The 22,449-nt window shown below is 37.2% G+C and overlaps 3 protein-coding genes across 5 annotated transcripts; 2 read left to right on the top strand and 1 right to left on the bottom strand.

Moving 5' to 3' along the window:
- Positions 1 to 516: 516 nt before the first annotated feature.
- On the top strand, positions 517 to 4,740 carry LOC117620715 (3-hydroxyisobutyryl-CoA hydrolase-like protein 5). 3 transcript variants are annotated; one of them, XM_034350881.1, is made up of 16 exons: positions 519 to 803; positions 910 to 993; positions 1,094 to 1,162; positions 1,298 to 1,361; positions 1,442 to 1,515; positions 1,644 to 1,727; positions 1,830 to 1,914; positions 1,992 to 2,077; positions 2,285 to 2,406; positions 2,515 to 2,575; positions 2,693 to 2,791; positions 2,989 to 3,090; positions 3,209 to 3,250; positions 3,400 to 3,506; positions 3,596 to 3,691; positions 4,574 to 4,740. In XM_034350881.1, exons 1-15 carry the CDS (start codon positions 774 to 776, stop codon positions 3,648 to 3,650), a joined length of 1,164 nt encoding a protein of 387 aa, XP_034206772.1. In that variant the 5' UTR covers positions 519 to 773; the 3' UTR covers positions 3,651 to 3,691; positions 4,574 to 4,740. The 3 variants fall into 3 exon arrangements, with proteins under 3 accessions (XP_034206774.1, XP_034206772.1, XP_034206773.1); XM_034350882.1 differs by having other exon boundaries at positions 4,561 to 4,740; XM_034350883.1 differs by lacking the exons at positions 2,989 to 3,090; positions 3,209 to 3,250; positions 4,574 to 4,740 and having other exon boundaries at positions 517 to 803; positions 3,596 to 3,883.
- Positions 4,741 to 10,833: 6,093 nt separating this feature from the next.
- LOC117620714 (3-hydroxyisobutyryl-CoA hydrolase-like protein 5) lies at positions 10,834 to 14,542 on the top strand. The gene is made up of 16 exons (XM_034350880.1): positions 10,834 to 11,151; positions 11,368 to 11,436; positions 11,543 to 11,626; positions 11,727 to 11,795; positions 11,931 to 11,994; positions 12,075 to 12,148; positions 12,277 to 12,360; positions 12,463 to 12,547; positions 12,625 to 12,710; positions 12,918 to 13,039; positions 13,148 to 13,208; positions 13,324 to 13,422; positions 13,641 to 13,742; positions 13,861 to 13,902; positions 14,043 to 14,149; positions 14,239 to 14,542. The coding sequence occupies exons 2-16, from the start codon at positions 11,407 to 11,409 to the stop codon at positions 14,336 to 14,338; spliced, it is 1,209 nt and encodes a 402-aa protein (XP_034206771.1). The 5' UTR covers positions 10,834 to 11,151; positions 11,368 to 11,406; the 3' UTR covers positions 14,339 to 14,542.
- A 325-nt stretch (positions 14,543 to 14,867) lies between these two features.
- On the bottom strand, positions 14,868 to 21,815 carry LOC117620713 (protein VACUOLELESS1). Its single transcript, XM_034350879.1, has 15 exons — positions 20,608 to 21,815; positions 20,083 to 20,373; positions 19,726 to 19,865; positions 18,744 to 18,849; positions 18,561 to 18,653; positions 18,159 to 18,248; positions 17,944 to 18,057; positions 17,655 to 17,762; positions 17,476 to 17,549; positions 17,289 to 17,343; positions 16,464 to 16,645; positions 16,029 to 16,158; positions 15,714 to 15,816; positions 15,442 to 15,539; positions 14,868 to 15,346 (listed from the first exon to the last, which is right to left on the bottom strand). The coding sequence occupies exons 1-15, from the start codon at positions 21,391 to 21,393 to the stop codon at positions 15,182 to 15,184; spliced, it is 2,535 nt and encodes an 844-aa protein (XP_034206770.1). The 5' UTR covers positions 21,394 to 21,815; the 3' UTR covers positions 14,868 to 15,181.
- Positions 21,816 to 22,449: the final 634 nt, after the last annotated feature.

The following is a 22,449-nucleotide window of genomic DNA, read 5'->3' as shown; positions in this document are numbered from 1 at the left end:
GATATTTTGTTTTGGGTTATTACACTGGGTCTGCTCGGTTTATTATGGTGTAAACAGAAGATATAACTATTGATTTGAAATTATTAAACTGTACCATTATACGTAAAATAGCAATTCAATTCAATAAATTTCAAAACATGTATTTAACTATTAAACCATAATTGCGGATGCTTTAAGTGAAGGAATTAATGAAGCGACTTTCTATACGTTTTGAAAATCCCAAATTTTGAATATTAGCGAGTTAAATGGCAACTTTTCTTTGTCTTGGCTTATGTCCCTTGTGGGTTTTATGAATGCGGAAGCTTCCATAACTTCGGTTACCCTCAGTAATCTAAGAAACTACATTTAAAAGAGAAAAGTAGTATGAAACAAAAAATGAAAAATCTGGCAATCACACCGTAGCTAACCTCAGTGGATCAAAACCATGGTGTAGTGGTGGTTGGTAGATTAAACAAATACAGCAAGAAAATAAAGACTTGGACACGGATGCTCTCTCTCTCTCTCTCTCTCTCTCTCTCTCTCTCTCTCTCTCTCTCTTACAAACGAGCTACTTAAGTAGCTATCAAACATTCAATGGCGAACGTGAAATACTGCACCATCACCCTCTTCACCAACCCAATTTGTTCGTTAAATACTGCACCATCATCACCCTCTTCACCAACCCACTTTGCTCGTTAAATACTGCACCATCATCACCCTCTTCATTGCCCCTTGTTGTTAATTTGTTTGTGCAGCTTGTTGGTTTCTAATCCACTAGTTAATTGATCATTTAAATGGCACAAGAAGTTGTAAATTCAGATGAGGTAATCTCCTTGGGCATTTATAATTGCACCAACCTTTCTTTTGACTGTTCTATTTTTAGTTTTCTTCTTGCAAATAGTCCATATGGGTGTTTATGTAATCTTTTAGGTTGTTCTTGGAGAAGAAATAGAGCATGTGAGGTTGATCACCTTGAACAGGCCTCGTCATTTGAATGTCATCTCATCAAAAGTGGTATGCTCACAAATTCAACTAGTTTTGTTTAAGTTCTTGGGTTTTTTTGTTTTTTTTTTTTGGGTTTGTTCTTAGTTCACTTTTTTTTCACTGCAATCAGGTTTCTTTGCTAGCAGAATACTTGGAAAAGTGGGAAAAAGATGATAAAGCTGAGCTTGTAATTATCAAGGTTACTTCCAATTTTTCCTGAAATCTTGAACTAGCATTGGTGGTCGTGATTTAATAGATCAATGCACAACTTTGATGAAGTTTTCAATTCCATTTAGATATTAGCCACTTGATATGCTTTGGTGTTTTTGTATAGGGATCGGGTCGAGCTTTTTCAGCGGGTGGGGACTTGAAGATGTTCTATGATGGCAGGAACTCAAGTAAATGCTTTCTCTAGTGAAAATATTTAAGTTCCTAATGTATACAGAAAATGAAGTTAATCATGAACCTTCTTTGGCAGAGGATTCCTGCCTTGAAGTGGCTTACAGAATGTATTGGCTTGGCTATCACATTCATACTTATAAGAAAACCCAGGTAATGCTTGAAGTAAAGTAATCCTATCGCCTGCGTTTCCATTCGAAAATGCGTTCCCTGTAGACTGCATGATTCCAAGTTTATGCCACTACTTAAGGGTATCACTGAAGAATTCATGTTATCAATAGGTGGCTCTGGTCCATGGAATTTCAATGGGCGGAGGCGCATCTTTAATGGTCCCAATGAAGTTCTCGGTAGTCACAGAAAAAACTGTGAGTATGAATATAGAAACATCTCTATCTTTAGTGTTTACTGGCTTGATATCTATGTCTGCATAATGACATCAAAATTTTCTGTGGCGTATTTCATGATAGGTATTTGCCACTCCGGAAGCTAGTATTGGCTTTCATACTGATTGTGGTTTCTCATATATACTATCCCATCTTCCTGGGCATCTCGGTAAGCATGCAAACATAGGGGAAAATAGTTTTTCCTGGATTTTACTGAAATTGATTGGTATCGAGTGGGAAACGCAGGGGAGTTCTTTGCCTTAACAGGAGCAAGACTGAATGGTAAGGAATTGGTTGCAGCTGGATTGGCAACCCATTTTGTCCCTCTTGAGGTGATTTTCTCATTCCTTCACTATAGTTTTCTTCCTCTGAAACCAAGTCTCGGAAGTATTGGCTCACAAGATTTGCCCCTCAAGTGATCTGAAAAGCTAAAAGACTGCATTATACACATCCATCATTATTATATTCTTTGATATTATTCTTCTTCATAGTTACTATGTCAAATTAAAATTTGCCATTCAACTGTTTTTGTTCATCAGAAATTATCTGATCTAGAGAAGCGTTTGATAAGCTTAAACTCTGGAGATGAGAATGCAGTCAAAGCTGTGATTGAAGAATTTGCAGTGGAAGTCCAGCCTGATGAACAAAGTGTTTTAAACAAGTAATAAATCTTAGTTGCTGATGTTTAATTGTTAATTCCACTTCAATCCTTAGCATCAACATGCATAGCTCCATATCTCGATTTCGATTTCCTTTCCTTACCTTTCAGGCAGTCAATAATTGATGAGTGCTTCTCCAAAGATACAGTGGCTGAGATTATAAAATCATTTGTAAGTTACCTTTTGCTCATTTTTGATGTAACAGATTAATGAACAATTTCTTGGCAAAAATGCAGATTCAGGTATTTGCTCTGGTGTAAATTCTACAAATGTGTGTTTGTTTTTCAGGAAGCAGAGTCAACCAAAGAAGGAAATGGATGGATAGGTCCAGTTCTGAAGGGCTTAAAAAGATCATCCCCTACAGGATTGAGAATAACACTAAGATCGGTATGGTTTCTCGCAGTTTGATCAGTTGCACATTAGGTTTTAAGTCCTAGTGAATACCTTTTCAAAAGGCTGGTGGCTATGGTATTGCTTGTTAGTGACGATGCCATCATCTGTTGAACATCTATGGAAATCCGACCCATAGTTTATTCCTTCTGCCCTTTTCATGCTTAAGCTGCCTCTGACCTTTTCTTCTCCAGATTCGTGAAGGCAGGAAGCAAACATTGCCTGAAAGTCTGAAGAAGGAATTTAGACTCACAATCAATATACTAAGAGCCATAATATCTGAGGATGTATATGAGGTAATTGTTGTATACCAATATTACTAACGAGAACATATAAGAATAAACAATCCCCTGTTGAAAACACCCTCTTGCTCCATGCTTCTGAAGTGTACTAATCTTCTATTTTGATATAAAGGGAATTAGAGCTCTCACTATTGACAAGGATAATGCCCCTAAGGTACTGTCTTCTCTTTCTATTAAAATGGTTCCAATTCTATGTGTTACGGTTTACGATCAAATTAGTTTGAGTACATGTCTCTAAAGATTACTTAGTCATCTCTCAAGACAAGCAAAAATCTAAGGAACTCCTGTTGTATTTGGTTGTAGTGGAACCCACCATCTCTTGACAATGCGGGTGATGAGAAGATAGACCAAGTGTTTCAGCCGTTTGAAGAAGATTTGGAGCTCCAGATTCCTGAAAAGGAAGAACACAGGTAAGTGTGGCTTCATAATTTATAATCTGGGCAATGTTCTGGCTCAGGATAGAATCATGAACATGCTTTTCGTTTAATCAAAATTGCAGGTGGGATGGCAAATATGAGAATTCACCTTATGCATCTTTGAAGGTGACTGACTAAACAAGATGCATTTCTGATCATCTGTGAGCTTGTTCCTTGAAGTAAAGTATTGTTCTCCTATTTCGTATCTCTCCAAGCCGATTTTCGTTTGTTATTCAGAGTTTCGGTACTCAATGTATGCAATTATTTAATTCAAGTAGTGCCTTATGATCATGTGTGTCAATCTGAAAACTTAATGATGTAATAAAGTAGGCGGGTTTGTTTTTCAAGTACTGCCTAATGTTTTCTAGTTTTGTCACATCTAAATCCTTTCTCACGTTCTTCCATCTAAATGGAGCCTAAACGTACAAAACCTTAACGATTTGCTAATTGAAATTGCTCACAATGGCTAGCTAATTGGTTGAATTCATCTCAATTTGGTCACAAATTATCCGTGTCTTGAGAGGCCACCAGAAATAGAGGGGGAAATATCAGTAGAAACGACCAAAAAGACCGACACAAAAGATAAAATTCAGATGAGCAGTGGCATGGTGCTAGTGCTCAGACAAATAGAAAATCACAAGCATTATTCTTATCTTTCAGAATAATTAAAATAAGGTCTAGTTTGATTGTTCATGCTTAACCAAGAGCGAAATTGAATGTTTACTCACTTTGTAATAATGTTTACTTATATTCTTATGATAAATGCTTGAGGTTTGCTGTACCTCAAAGATTGGCACTTATAGGTGGAAGCAACTTCTGGGGTAGATTTTACATTTTAGATTTAAGGTTCTCTTTCATGTATGATTTGAGATTTTTATGTATAGATTAGATGATGTGAATTTTCTATTGTAGTGTATACAGTATCAGGTGAACACATCGTCACTAGCAATAACTTTTTTCTTTCTCTCTTTCTAGTCTTACTGGCAAGAGTTGTTTGCTAGTGTTTTTTTACTGACTAGTATTCACAGTATTTGACTAGTATTCACAGTTTCTTATTGCAGATATTTGAGAAAAGTCCAACGACGATCAAGAACTACAGAATTTGGCTGCGATATCAGAGCCGAACCGGTTTTCACCACATGTACAAGGAATATTGGTGGATTTAGCTTTATGTTCATACATTCTAAATGTGAAAGGCGAAATACAATATGACGGACTAAATAAATAATATATTTTTGGAGATGTGAAGCTCGAAGGCTACACAGATCTCCTACACAAACTTACTTGAGACAAACTTCAATCAGATTCAGGGGCGGAGTCACACCAGTGTGGTTCCGGGCCCCACTCAAATTTTTTTATATTTTAAAAGTAATATACTATTATGTATTTCTATATTTATATTGTTTCAAATACTTTATGTTTTGATATGTATCCACATGTGTTGTGGTGGACCTATGAAGGCACAAGAAGGTGCTTGAAATTGCCACTTTGCTCAGCTGGCAGTGGTGCACTCCAAGTGTACAAATTACCTTATTTCCATTTTCAACATTTAAGTCCTTTTACTTTCATTTATTTTTATATTACTCTATTTACTTAAGTTTATAATGTAAATAAGGAAGTACCCCCTATTTGGATTCAAATAAAAATACTAGAAAATAAAATTCCCACCAAATCAAAATATGAAAATTCGGTTTTAGTGCAAAATACGATTTAGGATAAAACTTATGGCTCATTAAGTCAATATATACTTCATACTAAAATCCCATAAAATCAAGTTTTCTTATTTGATGTGTAAGGAATAAAAGCCTCTAAAAATTATCTTGAGAAAATGATTATTCCAAAAAACTATTTTTCATACCTAGTCAATATTTTTACACAAAACAATTTTCCATGTCTGACATGAATGCATGAAGGGACTTAAGGTTTTTTTTTAGTTTGTGAAATTTTGATTTTTTTTCTTTCTATTGGGTTTAATGGGTGGAAAAGCTTTAAAGATATATGCTAAATCGCTAATCTTTATCTATCTCTTGCAATTTTTCTTGCTCAGAATATATTTGTCTATCCCTTTATCAAGGACAATTATGATTGCAACCAATAATCAATATAATTCTTGACATATGTGATATATATTATTTTTCATATGTATTGTGAGTTTGTATTTTGTATTTTTTATAATTTGTAAGAGGCCCCCACACACATGAAATCCTGGATTCGCCACTAATAAGATTGATACTTCAAATACTCTACTACAACACACACTTGATACTCTTGATGTAATGACCCAAACCCAAAATTCATATTTAATTAGTAAATTATTCTGAGGAAAGACAATTGTAAACGAAAAGTTGACTTTTTGACCGAAAAGGAATTTGACAATTCTACATACACCGGTGCGTAGAGCAAGACGAAATGAGTTCATAGACACGTAGTGGGCTCGAATCAGAGTTGTAATGAGAGAGATATGGTCAAAAGAAACTCAGTGGCACAATCGCAATTATTTCAAAATGTGATTTTTATAAAAATCAGATTTCTCTCTCTCTCTCTCTCTCTCTCTCTCTCTCTCTCTCTCTCTCCCCGTCGGTCTCTCTTTCTCTCTTCGAAACTCCGGCCACCGGCCACAGCTGTGGATGGGGCCGGTACCAAAATGACCGGGGCGTCGTCCTCTTCCAGCCCCAGCCGACTCCCACCTCCAGCCGCCGTGGTTTCTCCAGAAAATGGAGAAGAAGCGGCCGGGTCGTCCGATCTTCGCCGCCGTCGATCTCCCTCCTCCGGCCACTGATTCCGACGAGCGAGGTATGGTTTCTCACCTACTTTTCATGCTCCAGCTGCCTGTTGGGTAGGATTGGATCGATTCTTAGCGTAGCCAATTCGATTCTCGAATTGAAATTCGGTCGATTTTCGGCCTCTGTGTTCGGCCACTTTCGGTCAGTTTTTGGTGTAGGTCCAAGAACAAAAGTGGTTCAAAATGTGGTGTTATACCTAGGGTAGGAGTTTGGAGCCGTGATTTTGAGATTTTCCGGCGATGCGTAATCGCTTTGGACATCCAGCGCTGCTGGCGCGTGGGCGAGGGTAGTGCAGTGGCACTATGTCTTGATGCGATCCTTAGGTTGTCACGAGCGCGTAGGAATTCGCGGATCTCAATTTGGATACCGTTTGAGCCTCGAACGGATTTTTCATATTGTGCGATTTTCGAGTTCAATACTGTTGAGCCGTTGGATCGTAATCAATTTCAGCTATGTTACTCTAAATAATTTCAGAATCGTGTAGGATTCAGCGGATTGTGAATCGGAGTCCCGGATACTCCGATATCGCGAACCCTAGGGCTAGGGTTTAGAAATTATGCGATTACACGATCGTGGTCAATCCGATCGTCCGATTCAGACCAGATTTGCAGGACATGGTTATTTAAATGTGAGGAATTTATAGGAACTCTCGGATTGGTAATTAGAGGTTGTGGACCCCACGAGGTCCCGTATTGACCAATATGGAAGTTTATCACTTAGTGAGTCTCGGGTCTTTTAAGACAGTTCTAACCATCCGAAATGCTTAAGTGGGCATAAGAATGACTTTAAAGTTAGTGCACACACTTCTAGGAGCCGGGGGTCAGGGTTTTAATTAAATACTTATACCGAGCAGTTTTATTAATTAAATATTCATGGTGGTTTAATCAGGCACCCGGGGCCAGGCAGACCAGCAGGAGGGACCTTCAGGAGGTCCAGTTAGCTCGGACCAGGAATGAGTGGACTTTTCTTTTATAAATGATTTTATGCAAATGAATTTCATTATTTGATCTTGAATAAGTTTTATTGATTATGGTTTTCCTAGCATGATTTGTTGAAGTTAAATATCTTTATTTATTTGCTGCCTAGTTGAAAATGCTAAAAAGATATGGAAAGAAAAGATTGAGATATTTATCAGATAAAATGGCAGCAGAGTTCTAGATTTAACAAAAATTCAGTTATTCATCAGACCTTTAAGAAATTTTATATTTTCTTAAGCCACCTTAGGTACCCAGTTATAGAAACAGGTTGCCTTCGGTATATGTTGCCTTCGGATATGACGATGTCCACGGAAATCCAGTTTGCCTTCAGTTTTGTCAGCGCGCTTGACATCTGCCTCACGAGTTTCGGGGACGCCCGGACCATGAGAGCCAGGAATTCGGATCAGGCTGACTACGGTCCCTTGAATCCTGCTAGTTTGCAGCTAGGGTTGACTTTGTGTCACCGAGACCTGCCAGGGAAATTGACGAATTATCGGGAATTGACGGATATCAGAAATTGACAGAATTAAAGGGGTACACCTAGGTGGTTGTTTTAAATTGATTTCAATGCTTTTAAGAGAGTTTTATTGACCTTGAGTATGATTTTGGCATATACGTATATAAATATGTGAATGCATTGATTTTAGTACGAATATAATGAAGAGGAAAATTCAGTTTTTGCATAACTGTTTTACAGTGGGGTTAGTATGTTCATATGCTATTTTCTAGACCTTTATTTTTGTCCACTCACATTTTTGAATGTTTTGTGCCCAAAGGCAGTAGACGTGCACAGGAATCCACCACCGGACCGTTTTCCCATCTTCTGCGCCTTTCCTTTGGTGTAGAAGTTTTGTTTTATAAAAGGATTAACTCCTCTGTAAATTCTTAGTAGTTGCTCTGATATTTTGCCCTAGATTGAGGACTGAACTGTTTGAATGTATATTTCCGTATGCTGGCAGTTGGTTGTATATATTCTTGTTTTGGCAGGTGTAAATGTTTGGTATTGAGCCAGTTACAAGGGAAACTCTGCCGGTTTTTCGGTAGAAGTTAACCTTGTTATTTTATCGTGCTTTGCATTGAAGGGCAAATAGGTATTTTGTGCCCGACATTCGCCAGGTGTCGGACACGCACAGGGTCCAGCTCGGATTCCAAAGCGAAATTTGGATCGGGTCCTGTCACTTGATACACCCTACACATGGAGTGGATACAACGCCTATTTATAAACCATAATATTAACTCCATTAAACAAAATCATAACCATTATACTCTTGATACACCATACAATAAATAAAGTAAATGTGAAGATAAAATCACCACTAAAAATAAATAGGAGATGAAACCATCCATTAAAGTACTTTAGTGAACCATAAAATTAAATAATATATAAAGTAACCATAAATAAAAAATGAATCATGGCCGACAATGATATTGAAGTGATCATTGTGCATATGTGCATGTCTTCAATCTTGTTGCTTTCTCACCTGCCATTAGCACAACTGAAACTCTTTGTATAGTCAACATATATAGAAAGTGGTATTGAATAGTGTAGAGTATTAACAAAATAAAAGAAGAAGATAAAGAGACAGAGCTTATCATGTTTATCTTTTTTTTTCTTCACTGGGCTTGGTTGCTGCCATTGTGACTTTGATGGTGGATGCCTACGCCACTTTTTTATTTATTACAACAGGCTAACTCCAAGAACAATAACTCTCAGCCTACAGAGAGTGGTGGTGATTTGGAAGAGCACGTGCATGTACTGGTAGCCGAGGTCATATTGGCCACTGCCTTGCCTTAAGGAGAACCCGAAAACCATCTTCATTAGAAAAGAGAGAGAGAGAGAGAATAAAGGACCAACAAGTTGAAGAGGTTTGGAAGCAGAGATCAGTTTATGATGATGATGATGAGGAAGAAGAAAAAGAAAAAGAGATCTGGGTTTCATCAGAGAATTTAGTTGGTATTTTTAAAGCGAATTTGTTCTGATAACGTGTTGTAAAATGAACTGTATATACGGGAATATTGAGCCGCACGTAAAGTAAATAAGACACAATGTTTAATGAGGTTCGACCATGTCTACGTCCTCCGAGAGCAACATTAGTAACTTTTCCACCATATAAAATAATAGGGCTACAACTATAGTGTTTACAATATATGTGGCTTACTAATTTTTCTCTCTTAGAGAATTTCTCTCTGCTCTCTTTTTCTCTCCTCTCACTCTCCCTCTTTCTTTCTTTTCTTCTGTCATCTCTACCTGGGGCTCTCATTTCTTCTCATATGGTGTATCCAACGCAAGGGAAGGATGAAGCCTTTTTATAGGCAAAGTTGATAGCTTCTCGTGAAATGTGTGGTTGGCTCTCAAGGGAAGATGGCATACAAACTTCATCATTATTTTCTTCTTTTCTTTATGTGGGCTCCATCAATTCTTTACAACGATATTTTGTATCTGGTGAGAGAAGTGTCAACTTTTTATATCCTATCTCAAAATGATAAACGAGACTTTGATCAAATGAGAAAAACATGTACTATAACCAAAGCTTCTTTATGGGTTTTCTTTTAAGTATCAATGTGGAAGCACCCTTGGCTTACACTCGATAATCTAAGAAACGAGAGATCAACAATCCAAGGCTTCTTTATGGGTTTTCTTTTAAGTATCAATGTGGAAGCACCCTTGGCTTCGGTTACACTCAATAATCTAAGAAACGAGAGATCACCAATCCAAGTGGGTACATCAAAACGTAAGAATTACAATAAAAAGAGAGGTGGTAAGAGCATATGCAATGATTAGGATGAATGTAAATTTATTGCATAAAATTGAATTAAAACTGTAAAATCTCACTTGCAATGATGTAATTTAGTTCATTGTAATAGAGAGTGCCATATAATGAACCTTTTTTTTTTATTGCATTGTAATAGGCTAATTGTAGGACCCACATGTCAATAATAATAATAATAAAATACAACAATTAATGCATTATATCATTAATGTAAAATACCAATTAGTGCATGTGTAGTATGCCTACTTGAACCTTTCTTTGCCTATATTTTTGAAGAAATCCAAATATACAAGTTTGGCACGAAATTATTATTATTTTTCTTCAGATAAATTGGTATATTTTTAAAGATCTTTTTGATAATATTTCAATGGTATAATTTTTAGAGTTATTAAGTTTATTCATTTTATTTTATTTGAGTATGTGAAAAAATATGTAAGAAAATATAATTATTGATTTGAAACTATTAAACTGTACCACTTAAAGTAAAACGGTAGTTCAATTTAATAGATGCCAAAATATGCAATTATTGAACAATAATTGCGGATGCTTTTAAGTGGAGGAATTAATGAAGCGACTTTTTAAAGGTTTTGAAAATCCCAAATTTGTTATATAAAGCGAGCTAAGTAGCAGCTTTTCTATGTCCTATGTTAAATGGTAAACAGAGGCTTTTGTTCCTTGTGGGTTTTATTTTATGAAGATGAAAGCTTCTATAACTTCGGTTACTCTCAATAATCCAAGAAACTACATTTAAAAGAGAAAAGTAGTAAGAAACCAAAAGGAAAAATCTGGTTTTGATAAAACTTCCTCATTTACCTTTCCCATAAGCCCAAAAATGAAAAATGAAAAAAGAGAGGAGGAAGGAAATGATGGGTAGCTAGCGTAGGCAAATTGGCAACCACACCCGTAGGCCGTAGCTAGCGTCAATGTATCAAAACCAGGGTGTCGTTGGATGCTCTCTCTCTCTCTCTCTCTCTCTTTCTCTCACAAACGAGCTACTTAAGTAGCTATCGAACAGTCCATAGCGAACATTAAATACTGCACCATCATCACCCTCTTCACCAACCCACTTTGCTCGCTGCATTTTTTGTACAAGAGCTCCACGGTTCACGTAAGTTCTCATTGCTTCTTTGATCGATTTGCTGTCGAGTCAGCTCAAAAAACTTGAACTGCAATGCTTCTAATTCTACTTTGAAAGATTGGAATGAAATGAGCAAGTTTCTGGGTGGTTGGCCCGCAATTCTGGAACTAATTATCTGGGATTAGTTCACTGCTCAAAAACTTCATGTTTCCCTCATTGACCCTTCGTGTTAATTTGTTTGTGCAGCTTGTTGGCTTCTAATCCACTAGTTAATTGATCATTTAAATGGCACAAGAAGTTGTAAATTCAGATGAGGTAATCTCCTTGGGCATTTATAATTGCACCAACCTTTCTTTTGATGGTTCTATTTTTAGTTTTCTTCTTGCAAATAGTCCATATGGGTGTTTATGTAATCTTTTAGGTTATTCTTGGAGAAGAAATAGAGCATGTGAGGTTGATCACCTTGAACAGGCCTCGTCATTTGAATGTCATCTCATCAAAAGTGGTATGCTCACAAAGTCAACTAGTTTTGTTTAAGTTGTTGGTTTTTTTTGTTTTTTTTTTTTGGGTTTGTTCTTAGTTCACTTTTTTTTCACTGCAATCAGGTTTCTTTGCTAGCAGAATACTTGGAAAAGTGGGAAAAAGATGATAAAGCTGAGCTTGTAATTATCAAGGTTACTTCCAATTTTTCCTGAAATCTTGAACTAGCATTGGTGGTCGTGATTTAATAGATCAATGCACAACTTTGATGAAGTTTTCAATTCCATTTAGATATTAGCCACTTGATATGCTTTGGTGTTTTTGTATAGGGATCGGGTCGAGCTTTTTCAGCGGGTGGGGACTTGAAGATGTTCTATGATGGCAGGAACTCAAGTAAATGCTTTCTCTAGTGAAAATATTTAAGTTCCTAATGTATACAGAAAATGAAGTTAATCATGAACCTTCTTTGGCAGAGGATTCCTGCCTTGAAGTGGCTTACAGAATGTATTGGCTTGGCTATCACATTCATACTTATAAGAAAACCCAGGTAATGCTTGAAGTAAAGTAATCCTATCGCCTGCGTTTCCATTCGAAAATGCGTTCCCTGTAGACTGCATGATTCCAAGTTTATGCCACTACTTAAGGGTATCACTGAAGAATTCATGTTATCAATAGGTGGCTCTGGTCCATGGAATTTCAATGGGCGGAGGCGCATCTTTAATGGTCCCAATGAAGTTCTCGGTAGTCACAGAAAAAACTGTGAGTATGAATATAGAAACATCTCTATCTTTAGTGTTTACTGGCTTGATATCTATGTCTGCATAATGACATCAAAATTTTCTGTGGCGTATTTCATGATAGGTATTTGCCACTCCGGAAGCTAGTATTGGCTTTCATACTGATTGTGGTTTCTCATATATACTATCCCATCTTCCTGGGCATCTCGGTAAGCATGCAAACATAGGGGAAAATAGTTTTTCCTGGATTTTACTGAAATTGATTGGTATCGAGTGGGAAACGCAGGGGAGTTCTTTGCCTTAACAGGAGCAAGACTGAATGGTAAGGAATTGGTTGCAGCTGGATTGGCAACCCATTTTGTCCCTCTTGAGGTGATTTTCTCATTCCTTCACTATAGTTTTCTTCCTCTGAAACCAAGTCTCGGAAGTATTGGCTCACAAGATTTGCCCCTCAAGTGATCTGAAAAGCTAAAAGACTGCATTATACACATCCATCATTATTATATTCTTTGATATTATTCTTCTTCATAGTTACTATGTCAAATTAAAATTTGCCATTCAACTGTTTTTGTTCATCAGAAATTATCTGATCTAGAGAAGCGTTTGATAAGCTTAAACTCTGGAGATGAGAATGCAGTCAAAGCTGTGATTGAAGAATTTGCAGTGGAAGTCCAGCCTGATGAACAAAGTGTTTTAAACAAGTAATAAATCTTAGTTGCTGATGTTTAATTGTTAATTCCACTTCAATCCTTAGCATCAACATGCATAGCTCCATATCTCGATTTCGATTTCCTTTCCTTACCTTTCAGGCAGTCAATAATTGATGAGTGCTTCTCCAAAGATACAGTGGCTGAGATTATAAAATCATTTGTTAGTTACCTTTTGCTCATTTCTGATGTAACAGAATAATGAACAATTTCTTCGTAAAAATGGAGATTCAGGTATTTGCTCAGGCGTAAATTCTACAAATGTGTGTGTTTTTCAGGAAGTAGAGGCAACCAAAGAAGGAAATGGATGGATAAGTCCAGTTCTTAAGGGTTTAAAAAGATCATCCCCTACAGGATTGAGAATAACACTAAGATCGGTATGGTTTCTCGCAGTTTGATCAGTTGCACATTAGGTTTTAAGTCCTAGTGAATACCTTTTCAAAAGGCAGTAGCCATGGTATTGCTTGTTAGTAAAGATGCCATAATCTGTTTTGGTCTGTGTCTCTCTGATTTGAACATCTATGGAAATGCAACCTGTAGATAATTCCTTCTGCCCTTTTCATGCTTAAGCTGCCTCTGGCCTTGTATTCTCCAGATTCGCGAAGGCAGGAAGCAAACATTGCCTGAAAGTCTAAAGAAGGAATTTAGACTCACAATCAATATACTAAGAGCCATAATATCTGAGGATGTATATGAGGTAATTGTTGTATACCACTATTACTAACGAGAACATATAAGAATAAACAATCCCATGTTGGAAACACCCTCTTGCTCCCTGCTTTTGAAGTGTACTAATCTTCTATTTTGATATAAAGGGTATTAGAGCTCTCACTATTGACAAGGATAATGCCCCTAAGGTACTAATCTCCTCTTTCTATTAAAATGTTTTGAATTCTACGTCTTACGATTTATGATCAAATTAGTTTCATTACATATCTCTAAAGATTACAGTCATCTCTAAAGATAAGCAAATCTAAGGAACACCTGTTGATTGTAGTGGAACCCACCATCTCTTGACAATGTGGGTGATGAGAAGATAGACCAAGTGTTTCAGCCGTTTGAAGAAGATTTGGAGCTCCAAATTCCTGAAAAGGAAGAACACAGGTAAGTGTGGCTTCATAATTTATAATCTGGGCAATGTTATGGCTCAGGATAGAATCATGAACATGCTTTTTGTTTAATCAAAATTGCAGGTGGGATGGCAAATATGAGAATTCACCTTATGCATCTTTCAAGGTGACTGACAAAACAAGATGCATTTCTGGTCAGCTGTGGGCTTGTTCCTTGAAGTAAAGTATTATTCTCCTATGTTGTATCTCTCCTAGCCGATTTTCGTTAGTTCTTCGGTTCGATGAATAAGCTTGTAACTTAAATCAGAGTTTCGGTTCTCATTGTATGCAATTATTTGCTTCAAGTACTGCCTTTGTTTTAAGATCACGTTCATGTCTCAATGTGAAAACATAATGGTGTAATAAAGTAGTGGGTTATTGTTTTCAAGTACTGCCTAATGTTTTCTAGATTTGTACCAAATTTAGCTTAATTGTCCCATCTAAACCCTTTCTTTCATGTTCTTCCATCTAAGTGGAGCCTAAACGTACAAAAGCTTAACTATTTGCTAATTGAAATTACTTACAATGGTTAGCTAACTGGTTGAATTTCATTCAATTTGGTCACAAATTATGTGTGCCCTGAGAGACCAGAAATAGAGGGGGAAATATCAGCAGAAACGACCAAAAAGACCCCCACACACACCCAAAAAATAAATATAACAAATAACAAATAAAAAAATAAAAAAATTCGGATGAGCAGTGGCATGGTGCTATTGCCCAAACAAGTACAAAATCACAAGCATTATTCTTATTTTTCAGAATAATTTAAGCAGCAACCACCAAGATATCTTCGTTTTGCAGAATGATTTACACAGCAGCAAACTAAACTATGCTCATACATACATGAACTTCAACAACGCTCACAATACATCAAATATGAAAAAAAAAAAAAAAAAAAAAAAAAAAAAAAACTCATCTGCCTTTACATTCATCCTGCCATGCCATGTACAATGTAAAGAAAATGAACACGATACACACAGTTCAAAAAAAGATTAAACAAAAAAGGGATAGGATGGAGGCAGGAAAACTATGAAACGCCTTGAAAAGATAACCGGTCCCTAAGAGTATCAAAAATTGATGAAGCCGCAGCATTTTGTGAAAAAGTCAATTTTAGTCGACCAAGCAATTCACCATCCTTTGCCTGGGAGGCAGCATCAGCAGCTTCCTTGGCCATGCCAATCCGAGCGTAGGACTGTACAAATATTAAAGATGGGCTTAATCAAAGAGATGTAGCACGGTATGAAGATTCGAGCGAATGCTAAATTGCAGGGCTAAGGTTTACATTACCTCTGCTCTTTCTCGAGGATCTGTGAGTTTTGGGATATATTTCAACGCTTCTCCTTTTTCATCTGCTTCGATGCATGCCTCCACAAATGGTCTGTAACCTATCATACGAAAGATAAAAGGGTATCAACTTAGCATGGCTGGCAGCCTTCTATGGAATGTCCCCAAAAAGGGAGGAAAATAAGGCAAAAGTAGATTTAGAATGTTGCTTATTATTCCTCCTCCCTTCTCTCAGCAACAAAAATGCGATTGCTTTAATTAAATGAACCTCTTACCAATTGGTGGTCTCTTTTCCTTTGAGAACTTCTCCAAGGCATCCCAATCTCTGATTGTAGCCAAAGCAAAAACTTTTAGCCAATACCATCTCTTCTCAGAAACCTGAGACGATTTCACAATAAAGCAGTCAAGGTCTATACTGCAGTCAATGCGAAAAAATAAGAGCTTGTAAACAATCAAAGAACATGCCAACTGTTTTATTTTGCACCAAACGTGAAAATAAACTCAAAGTTTTTACTTCGTTAAAAAACAGAAAAGGAATGAGGGACGAGGAAAAAGACTTGGAAGGAGGCACAAGCTTCAGTCTCACCAACCTTGAACTCTGTTTTCACTTTCATTGCAGCTCGATGATTTCCCAGAACAATACATGTTCGAATTGTATCACTGATACTGGAATCAACAAAAATGGCCTGCTTTGTTGACACTTCTAAGTCATGCTGCATTCTGTAGAAATACAGTGTAATCAGAAAAACAGTAGATTTTAAAAAATCAAGTTATGAGATTTTAAATCTTATACACACAAATCAATGTCTAAAGAAAAAAGAAGACATCTAGTCTTGCATATACAATAGCGTCAAACACTAATCTACCATTAATAGGTAGTTGTAACTTGGAGTTAATCATTACAATATACTTGTGTAAACTACAATAACATGCTATCCCTTGCAGGCTAGTGAATGCAATGAATGGCATGCACTAGAAATTCAATAGTTCACCCAACTAATAGCGCAGATAAACTCAAATCTAACCTCAACAACTTTGCATGCTCTTCAGCAGCCTTCGCCTCAAAGGTATATTCCTTCGTTTCTAAGAAAAGATTTTGGGCCTTCTCAATTATTTTTATGCGTGGACCATGAAGGGGAGATCCTCTGCTTGCCATTGGATTTTTTCCAAGCTCCCAAGATTCTTTCCACAAAAGGAAAGCCACCTCCTACAAAATACAAATTTTATATTTATAGTGAATGCTCCATAAGAGATGTTAATATTCATGAAGTGTTACATCAGACATTGGACAATTGGTTACAACACATTTTGTTCAAAGGGTAGCAACTCGAACATGGGATTACAGCTTGATAGTAAAACAATTTGAATACCAAATTACTTATCCCTCCAAATTTCTGGAAGATTTAAAAGAACAGGCATTTCTATTAGCTCAACACTAGTGCGAAACAAAAGTCATGACATAAGAGGAAGCACAAGGGAATGGTTGCTCCAAGGACAAAAAGACTTGACTTTACCTTACACTCCTCTCCATACTTTAAAATTTTATAATGGGATGACTGGCGCAAATCTGATACTTAAAGCTTTACTTATGAAGACTAAAATTTTCTACGTCTAGATAATGGAACGTATGTGACCAACTTATGGTTTCTTTCTTTATAAAGCACACTATGTAAGTTTCAAAGTATGTATCTAATGTGCATTATGTATGTCTTTTGTCTTCCTCTAGAAAAATGCATGTCTTTTGTCTTCCTCTAGAAAAATGCATGTCTTTTGTCTTCCTCTAGAAAAATGCATGTCTATTGTCTATATCATATGTATACATGTACAACCAAAAGCCAACTGAAACCTACTTGAAGTTGTCCAGTTGATAGGAAAAAGTCCTTCAAGAATTCATGCTTATAGCACCTGAAACAGACACCAAACAGCTTGTTATGCATGCAATATATAGATCACTTTCCTGTGGCTTACTTTCCTCAGGATGCCCACCTCATGAAATGGAAAGATGAAAATATTTCAGACTAGTGTGTCTATGATTACCGTGCATAAATTATAAACAAATCACGTGCCAGTGCTCTAGCTTGTATCATTCCAAAGAACTCCAATGGTTGTCTCTGCATCAAATGGAGATTTTTGATTGTTAAAGATGAATATTTTAGCTATGTGGAAACTTGTAACAGACACACTGGAATACATGTTGAGTTTTCTAGATGTATTACCTTTCGCCAGATATGAAAGAGAACAAGATAAACAAGGTCTGTATCACCACTTTCAATTGCCTTCATTAAAGCTGTATCTTCCTCTCCTATGCTCAACAAGAGAGGAACCTGAAGTAAAAGAATCAGAATGAAATATAATGGACTTATTTCGCTTTTTTCATAATGTGATGTCATTTTTTTAATTATTTTTTTGGTTTTGTTTTTGTGTGGCTAAAAGATAAGGAAAAAAGGTAATAATATCTTTGTATTCTTCTTTATTTTACAATTTTATAATTTTATAAAAAAGAACCTGTTTGGAGGAGCGTGGTTCATGTTCAACAAGCATAGCAGCTAACTTCCGGCGGCCATTCTTATCTGCATGTGCAGCAACTGCTGCATAGGATATTCCTTTGCATAGTTTCAACTGAAAATATATATAAATAAGAAAAATCCTAAAAATTGGTTGGTTGCACGAAATAGAATGAGAAAACACAACACAGTAACAAATGAAGATAACCAATCAACCTTATCAAGTAAGATCTCAAGAAGAGTGGCATCAGAAATTGCTAAGGAAGCTGAAATCTTCGAACATGCCCAGTGCATAATCACCATCTCCTACACAAAGCCAATAAGAGAAGAGATAAGTTCAGATATCATATAAGTGGATTAATTCTACATTCAAAATGGAAAGCAGAAACTATATAGATCTTCTTCAGTAAGCTAGTATTTAGTCTAAGAACTAGCATGCATAGTGCAGATAGTACCACTTTAAAAAAAAAATTCATTTTTCCCGCCTCAATGGCATCCTCCTATCAAATTCAGTTAAGGTAGTCTGATTTGTGGATCAAAGGCACAGTTGCAAGAACCCAGTAAAAAAGGAGCAAAACAATCACCAATTATGTAAACACTAGCAATAAATAGACTTACTTGGTTCATTCCAAGGTACTCTGATACCCGTAGTGCAAGAAAGTGCTTGTAGGAATTGATCAAACGACCAATCAGAACAGATGGCGTAAGCAACTGAAAGCAATAACCTTATTCAGTATTATGTAATGAAAATAGCATGCATAATTAGCAAGTTGGAAAATGAGAAAAGTCAGCTTCAAAAACCTTGTATTGTTGAATACTAAGAGGCATTCCAACGTCAGGATGCCGCACAGCATTTAAAACTCGCAAAGTTTTACACATCTCTTGAATATGATCCCGTTGAAAATTGCTGCCAAAGCCAACTGGATATCATTACCGAGAGCAGAAATCAGAAAGAATGTTCTTTCAAGACCATGGAAACTAAGAACTATGTAGTTAGTATGCACTGAATGAGAATTTGGACAATTAATAGGAATTAAAATACTGCAACAAAAATATATATCAAAGTCCAGTCGATGAAATGTTCAAAATGGTTAACAACTCTTATCCTCTGGGGACATCAAATGAGATTGAAGTATGGGGAAAACAAGATGATAGAAATCTTCTTGTGCCAAATGGACTTCATATTTAACAAACACAAACTCAACAAATCCATAAATCCACAAACAGAAACTCAACAAAGCCATAAATCCACAAACACAAACTCAACAAAGCCATAAATCCACAAACACAAACTCAACAAAGCCATAAATCCACAAACACAAACTCAACAAAGCCATAAATCCAAACTACTTGTAATACTCTGCAATACAAAAGGGAAAATGTAGGAATAACTTATATATGTTTCTCCACTCATATTCACATAAAAGTTGGATCTCCCAAATTGTATGCATTTTCGTATGCACCAAGATAAAAAACGGTAGCAAAAGTCCCTTTCAGTTATTGTAACTAGGTTTCAGGTTTTAATACAACCAGATAACAAGGAAGCACAATACCCACAACAAAGCAATTATCAGCAAGAGCTCAACATTATTCAGGCATGGAATGCTAACTAAAATATCAGCACCGTCGCCTGACTCAAACTTGGAAACCCTACTTTCCCCAAACCACTCATGGCAGGGGCAGATAAAGGAAGGGTAAAGAGGTTAAAGAATTGATAACGAAAAATGCTGACAACTTAACACTGGTGAGTTCAAATTCTACAGCAATATCAAGCCAGACAAACCTGCAAAAGGCTTGGCCATAGCTTGCAGCTCTTAGGAGCGTCCGTTGACGTAGAACATCAAATTCATGGCCAGCAGCATCAATACATGCTTCAACAGCCTCCGGCAAGGATGGGCGTATTAGTCGCAAATTCTCATCTGCCTGGTGAAACATGAAATTAACTTTGTCGTTTAATTCATGAGTTTTGCAGGTATAAAAAGCTGGGGTGTTTCAATAATTTCTTGTTGACTTTCTTTTGTTATGTTGCAGGGATTACCTACAGATGCCCATAGGTAATTCAAGTTTGCACTTCGTTTCGATAATCTAGTGGAGGTTATCTATTTCTGTTTGATTAAGAAACAAAAAAAGAGTAACCTACCTTGGCACTTTGTCTGTCAAAATGATCCAAAGCATCATACAACAATGCCGCAGGTGACGTACTTCCAATCTTGAAGATGGATTCAGTGGAATCAGGCACCCGTTGTAGAAACTCCATGCTTGAGTTAGATAATATCCTTACTCCGTCGCACTCAGGAATAAGAATTATCGGTTCATCATAAAAGTAGCGCACGGGATCTCCTCTAGGACCCATCATCAAAAGAATATCATCCCAATAGAGCAACACTGTGTCCATTCCACACCACGCTAACTGTTCCGGAGGAAGAGCTGACTGTGACACACACAATACAAATATGCACATTACAATATGATGTAGTGCCATAACGGAAATAAATGAGCAATCTTTATTGAGAAACATACATAAACTGTAAGGGTGCTTCAAAATGCGAGTTGTTCATTCTTAATGACACACATCAAATTCATGCCGTGAAATTCAAATTGAATAATAGACATACAACCAATTAAAATCACACATAGCAGCTAATTGAAAACTGAATAATCTGACCTCACATTCCTGCTCAATTAGGATTTCGTTCAAATTCGAAGTCATGACCAACAATCGACCATCGTGCGTGAACGAAGCAAGCCACTGTCCATCTCTCGAAACCGCCATCTTCTGAATTGGTCCACGCAACACCTCAAGCCCTAGCTGCTGAACGCCATCTTCTTCCACAGCCAAGACGCAAGCGTCTCCAATCCCAAGCAGAACCTCCACATTCCCGGACATTGTGTACTGAGGCTCGATCACCGCCATACAAAGGGGCGGGTCCTCGATCTCCGGGTCCGCCAATTTAACCGGGTTCGGGTTCTTGAAATCGGAAATGCAAAACAGCTGATTCGTTTCGGTGATGCAAACGAGGCCGTTTCCCCAGAAGACGCAGTCCACGACGTTTCGCTCGAAGCACTCTTGGCCCATGGAGATGCTCGGCTCGAGGAGCTCGGTGTGGATGGTGTAGCGGAAAACGGTGCCGTCCTGGACGAGGCAGACTAAGGTTTGGTCGTCGGTCCAGGCCATGCCGATTAATCGGCCACCCGGGTGTTTCCAGATGGTCTCGCCGAGAAGATGGCCCGAGGAACTGAAGATTCGGAGCTTGCGTTGCGCCGATTCTCCGCCGAGTTGGACGATCTTTGAATCGTCTCGGATGACGGCGATGGGGCCGCCGAAGGGAGCGCAGGCGACCTTGTTGCGGTTGAGCTCCACGTGCTTCCAGCTCATTCGGTAGATTTCGGGCTTCCGGTAGTACCGGTTGTAGAGGAGCTGCCACTCCGCGGCAACCGAGACATTGGCCATTTCTGATTAATCAAAAGTTACAATCCTTGCTAACTTATGAGCATATAATCACTAGATTCTCGTCTGAGATGAGTTTCCGAGCTCAATCTGTGAAATTGACAAGAGGGACTGGAAATTGAGCGAAATATGATAAATTAAAAAAATTCGACCAAAAAACACTCTGAAAAGCCCAATGAATTTTGGAAGGAACAAGTTAGTTACTCTAATGGGCCGTATCTCTACAGCCCAAAAAACACACTAGAGATGAATTCATGATTCAAAAACCGAAAATTGGTGCTAACGATGGTTGGTTTGATTGGTAAGATTCCTGTACTGAGTGTTTGAGTCTTGTTGTCAGCAGTCTTCGTTGAGGTTGTAGATTGGTCCTGGCGCTAGTGGTGAGAGTAGTCAATCTCCCCCTAAACTTTTGTTCACAAAAAAAAAAAAAAAAAAAATCAAAAATTGGTGGTATTTCGATATTATCATAACGGGTAATGCTATTCTTACCATATTTTTTATACCACATTGTGTATCGCCTCTCTAATAGAGGTGGAGCCCACCAATTCAATGGAGCCACCTCTCTAATAGAGCATTCTCTATTACGTGATGTTAGAAAAATGTGGTAAGCCTAGTATTTTCCTATCGTAACACTATCACATGACGTTAGAAATCTACTTATATTATAACATATCTTTTATCAATTTAATATTAAAACAATATGTCATCGGTCCATATTATATCATATAAATTAGTAATACCATATAACAGCGCTACCATCACGTTCAGAATTTACTAAAAGTTGGAGGTTGTTAAGAGCTCCAATCAAGGAATCTTCCTAACCGACTACTTTATTATTATTATTTTTTGGGTAGCTTCTTAAGAGACTACTCGATTATGCTTCAAACACAATGCTTAGCTGAGATTGGATTGGTTTATCCATTTCATTAATGATCTTTGGCACATTCCTCATATAGATTCTAAGGAGGTCTCATCTTTGATGCTACTTTTTAACTAAATAAGCTATTAATTATTGCTTAAAACATTAATTAGCATTCTCTCGTTTAAGGTCATGACATG

The sequence above is a fragment of the Prunus dulcis genome, chromosome 3 (genome assembly GCF_902201215.1).
Source record: "Prunus dulcis chromosome 3, ALMONDv2, whole genome shotgun sequence".
Lineage (NCBI taxonomy): Eukaryota > Viridiplantae > Streptophyta > Magnoliopsida > Rosales > Rosaceae > Prunus > Prunus dulcis.
Note: the sequence above shows the minus strand (reverse complement) of the source record. Positions and strands in the feature narration are given on the sequence as shown.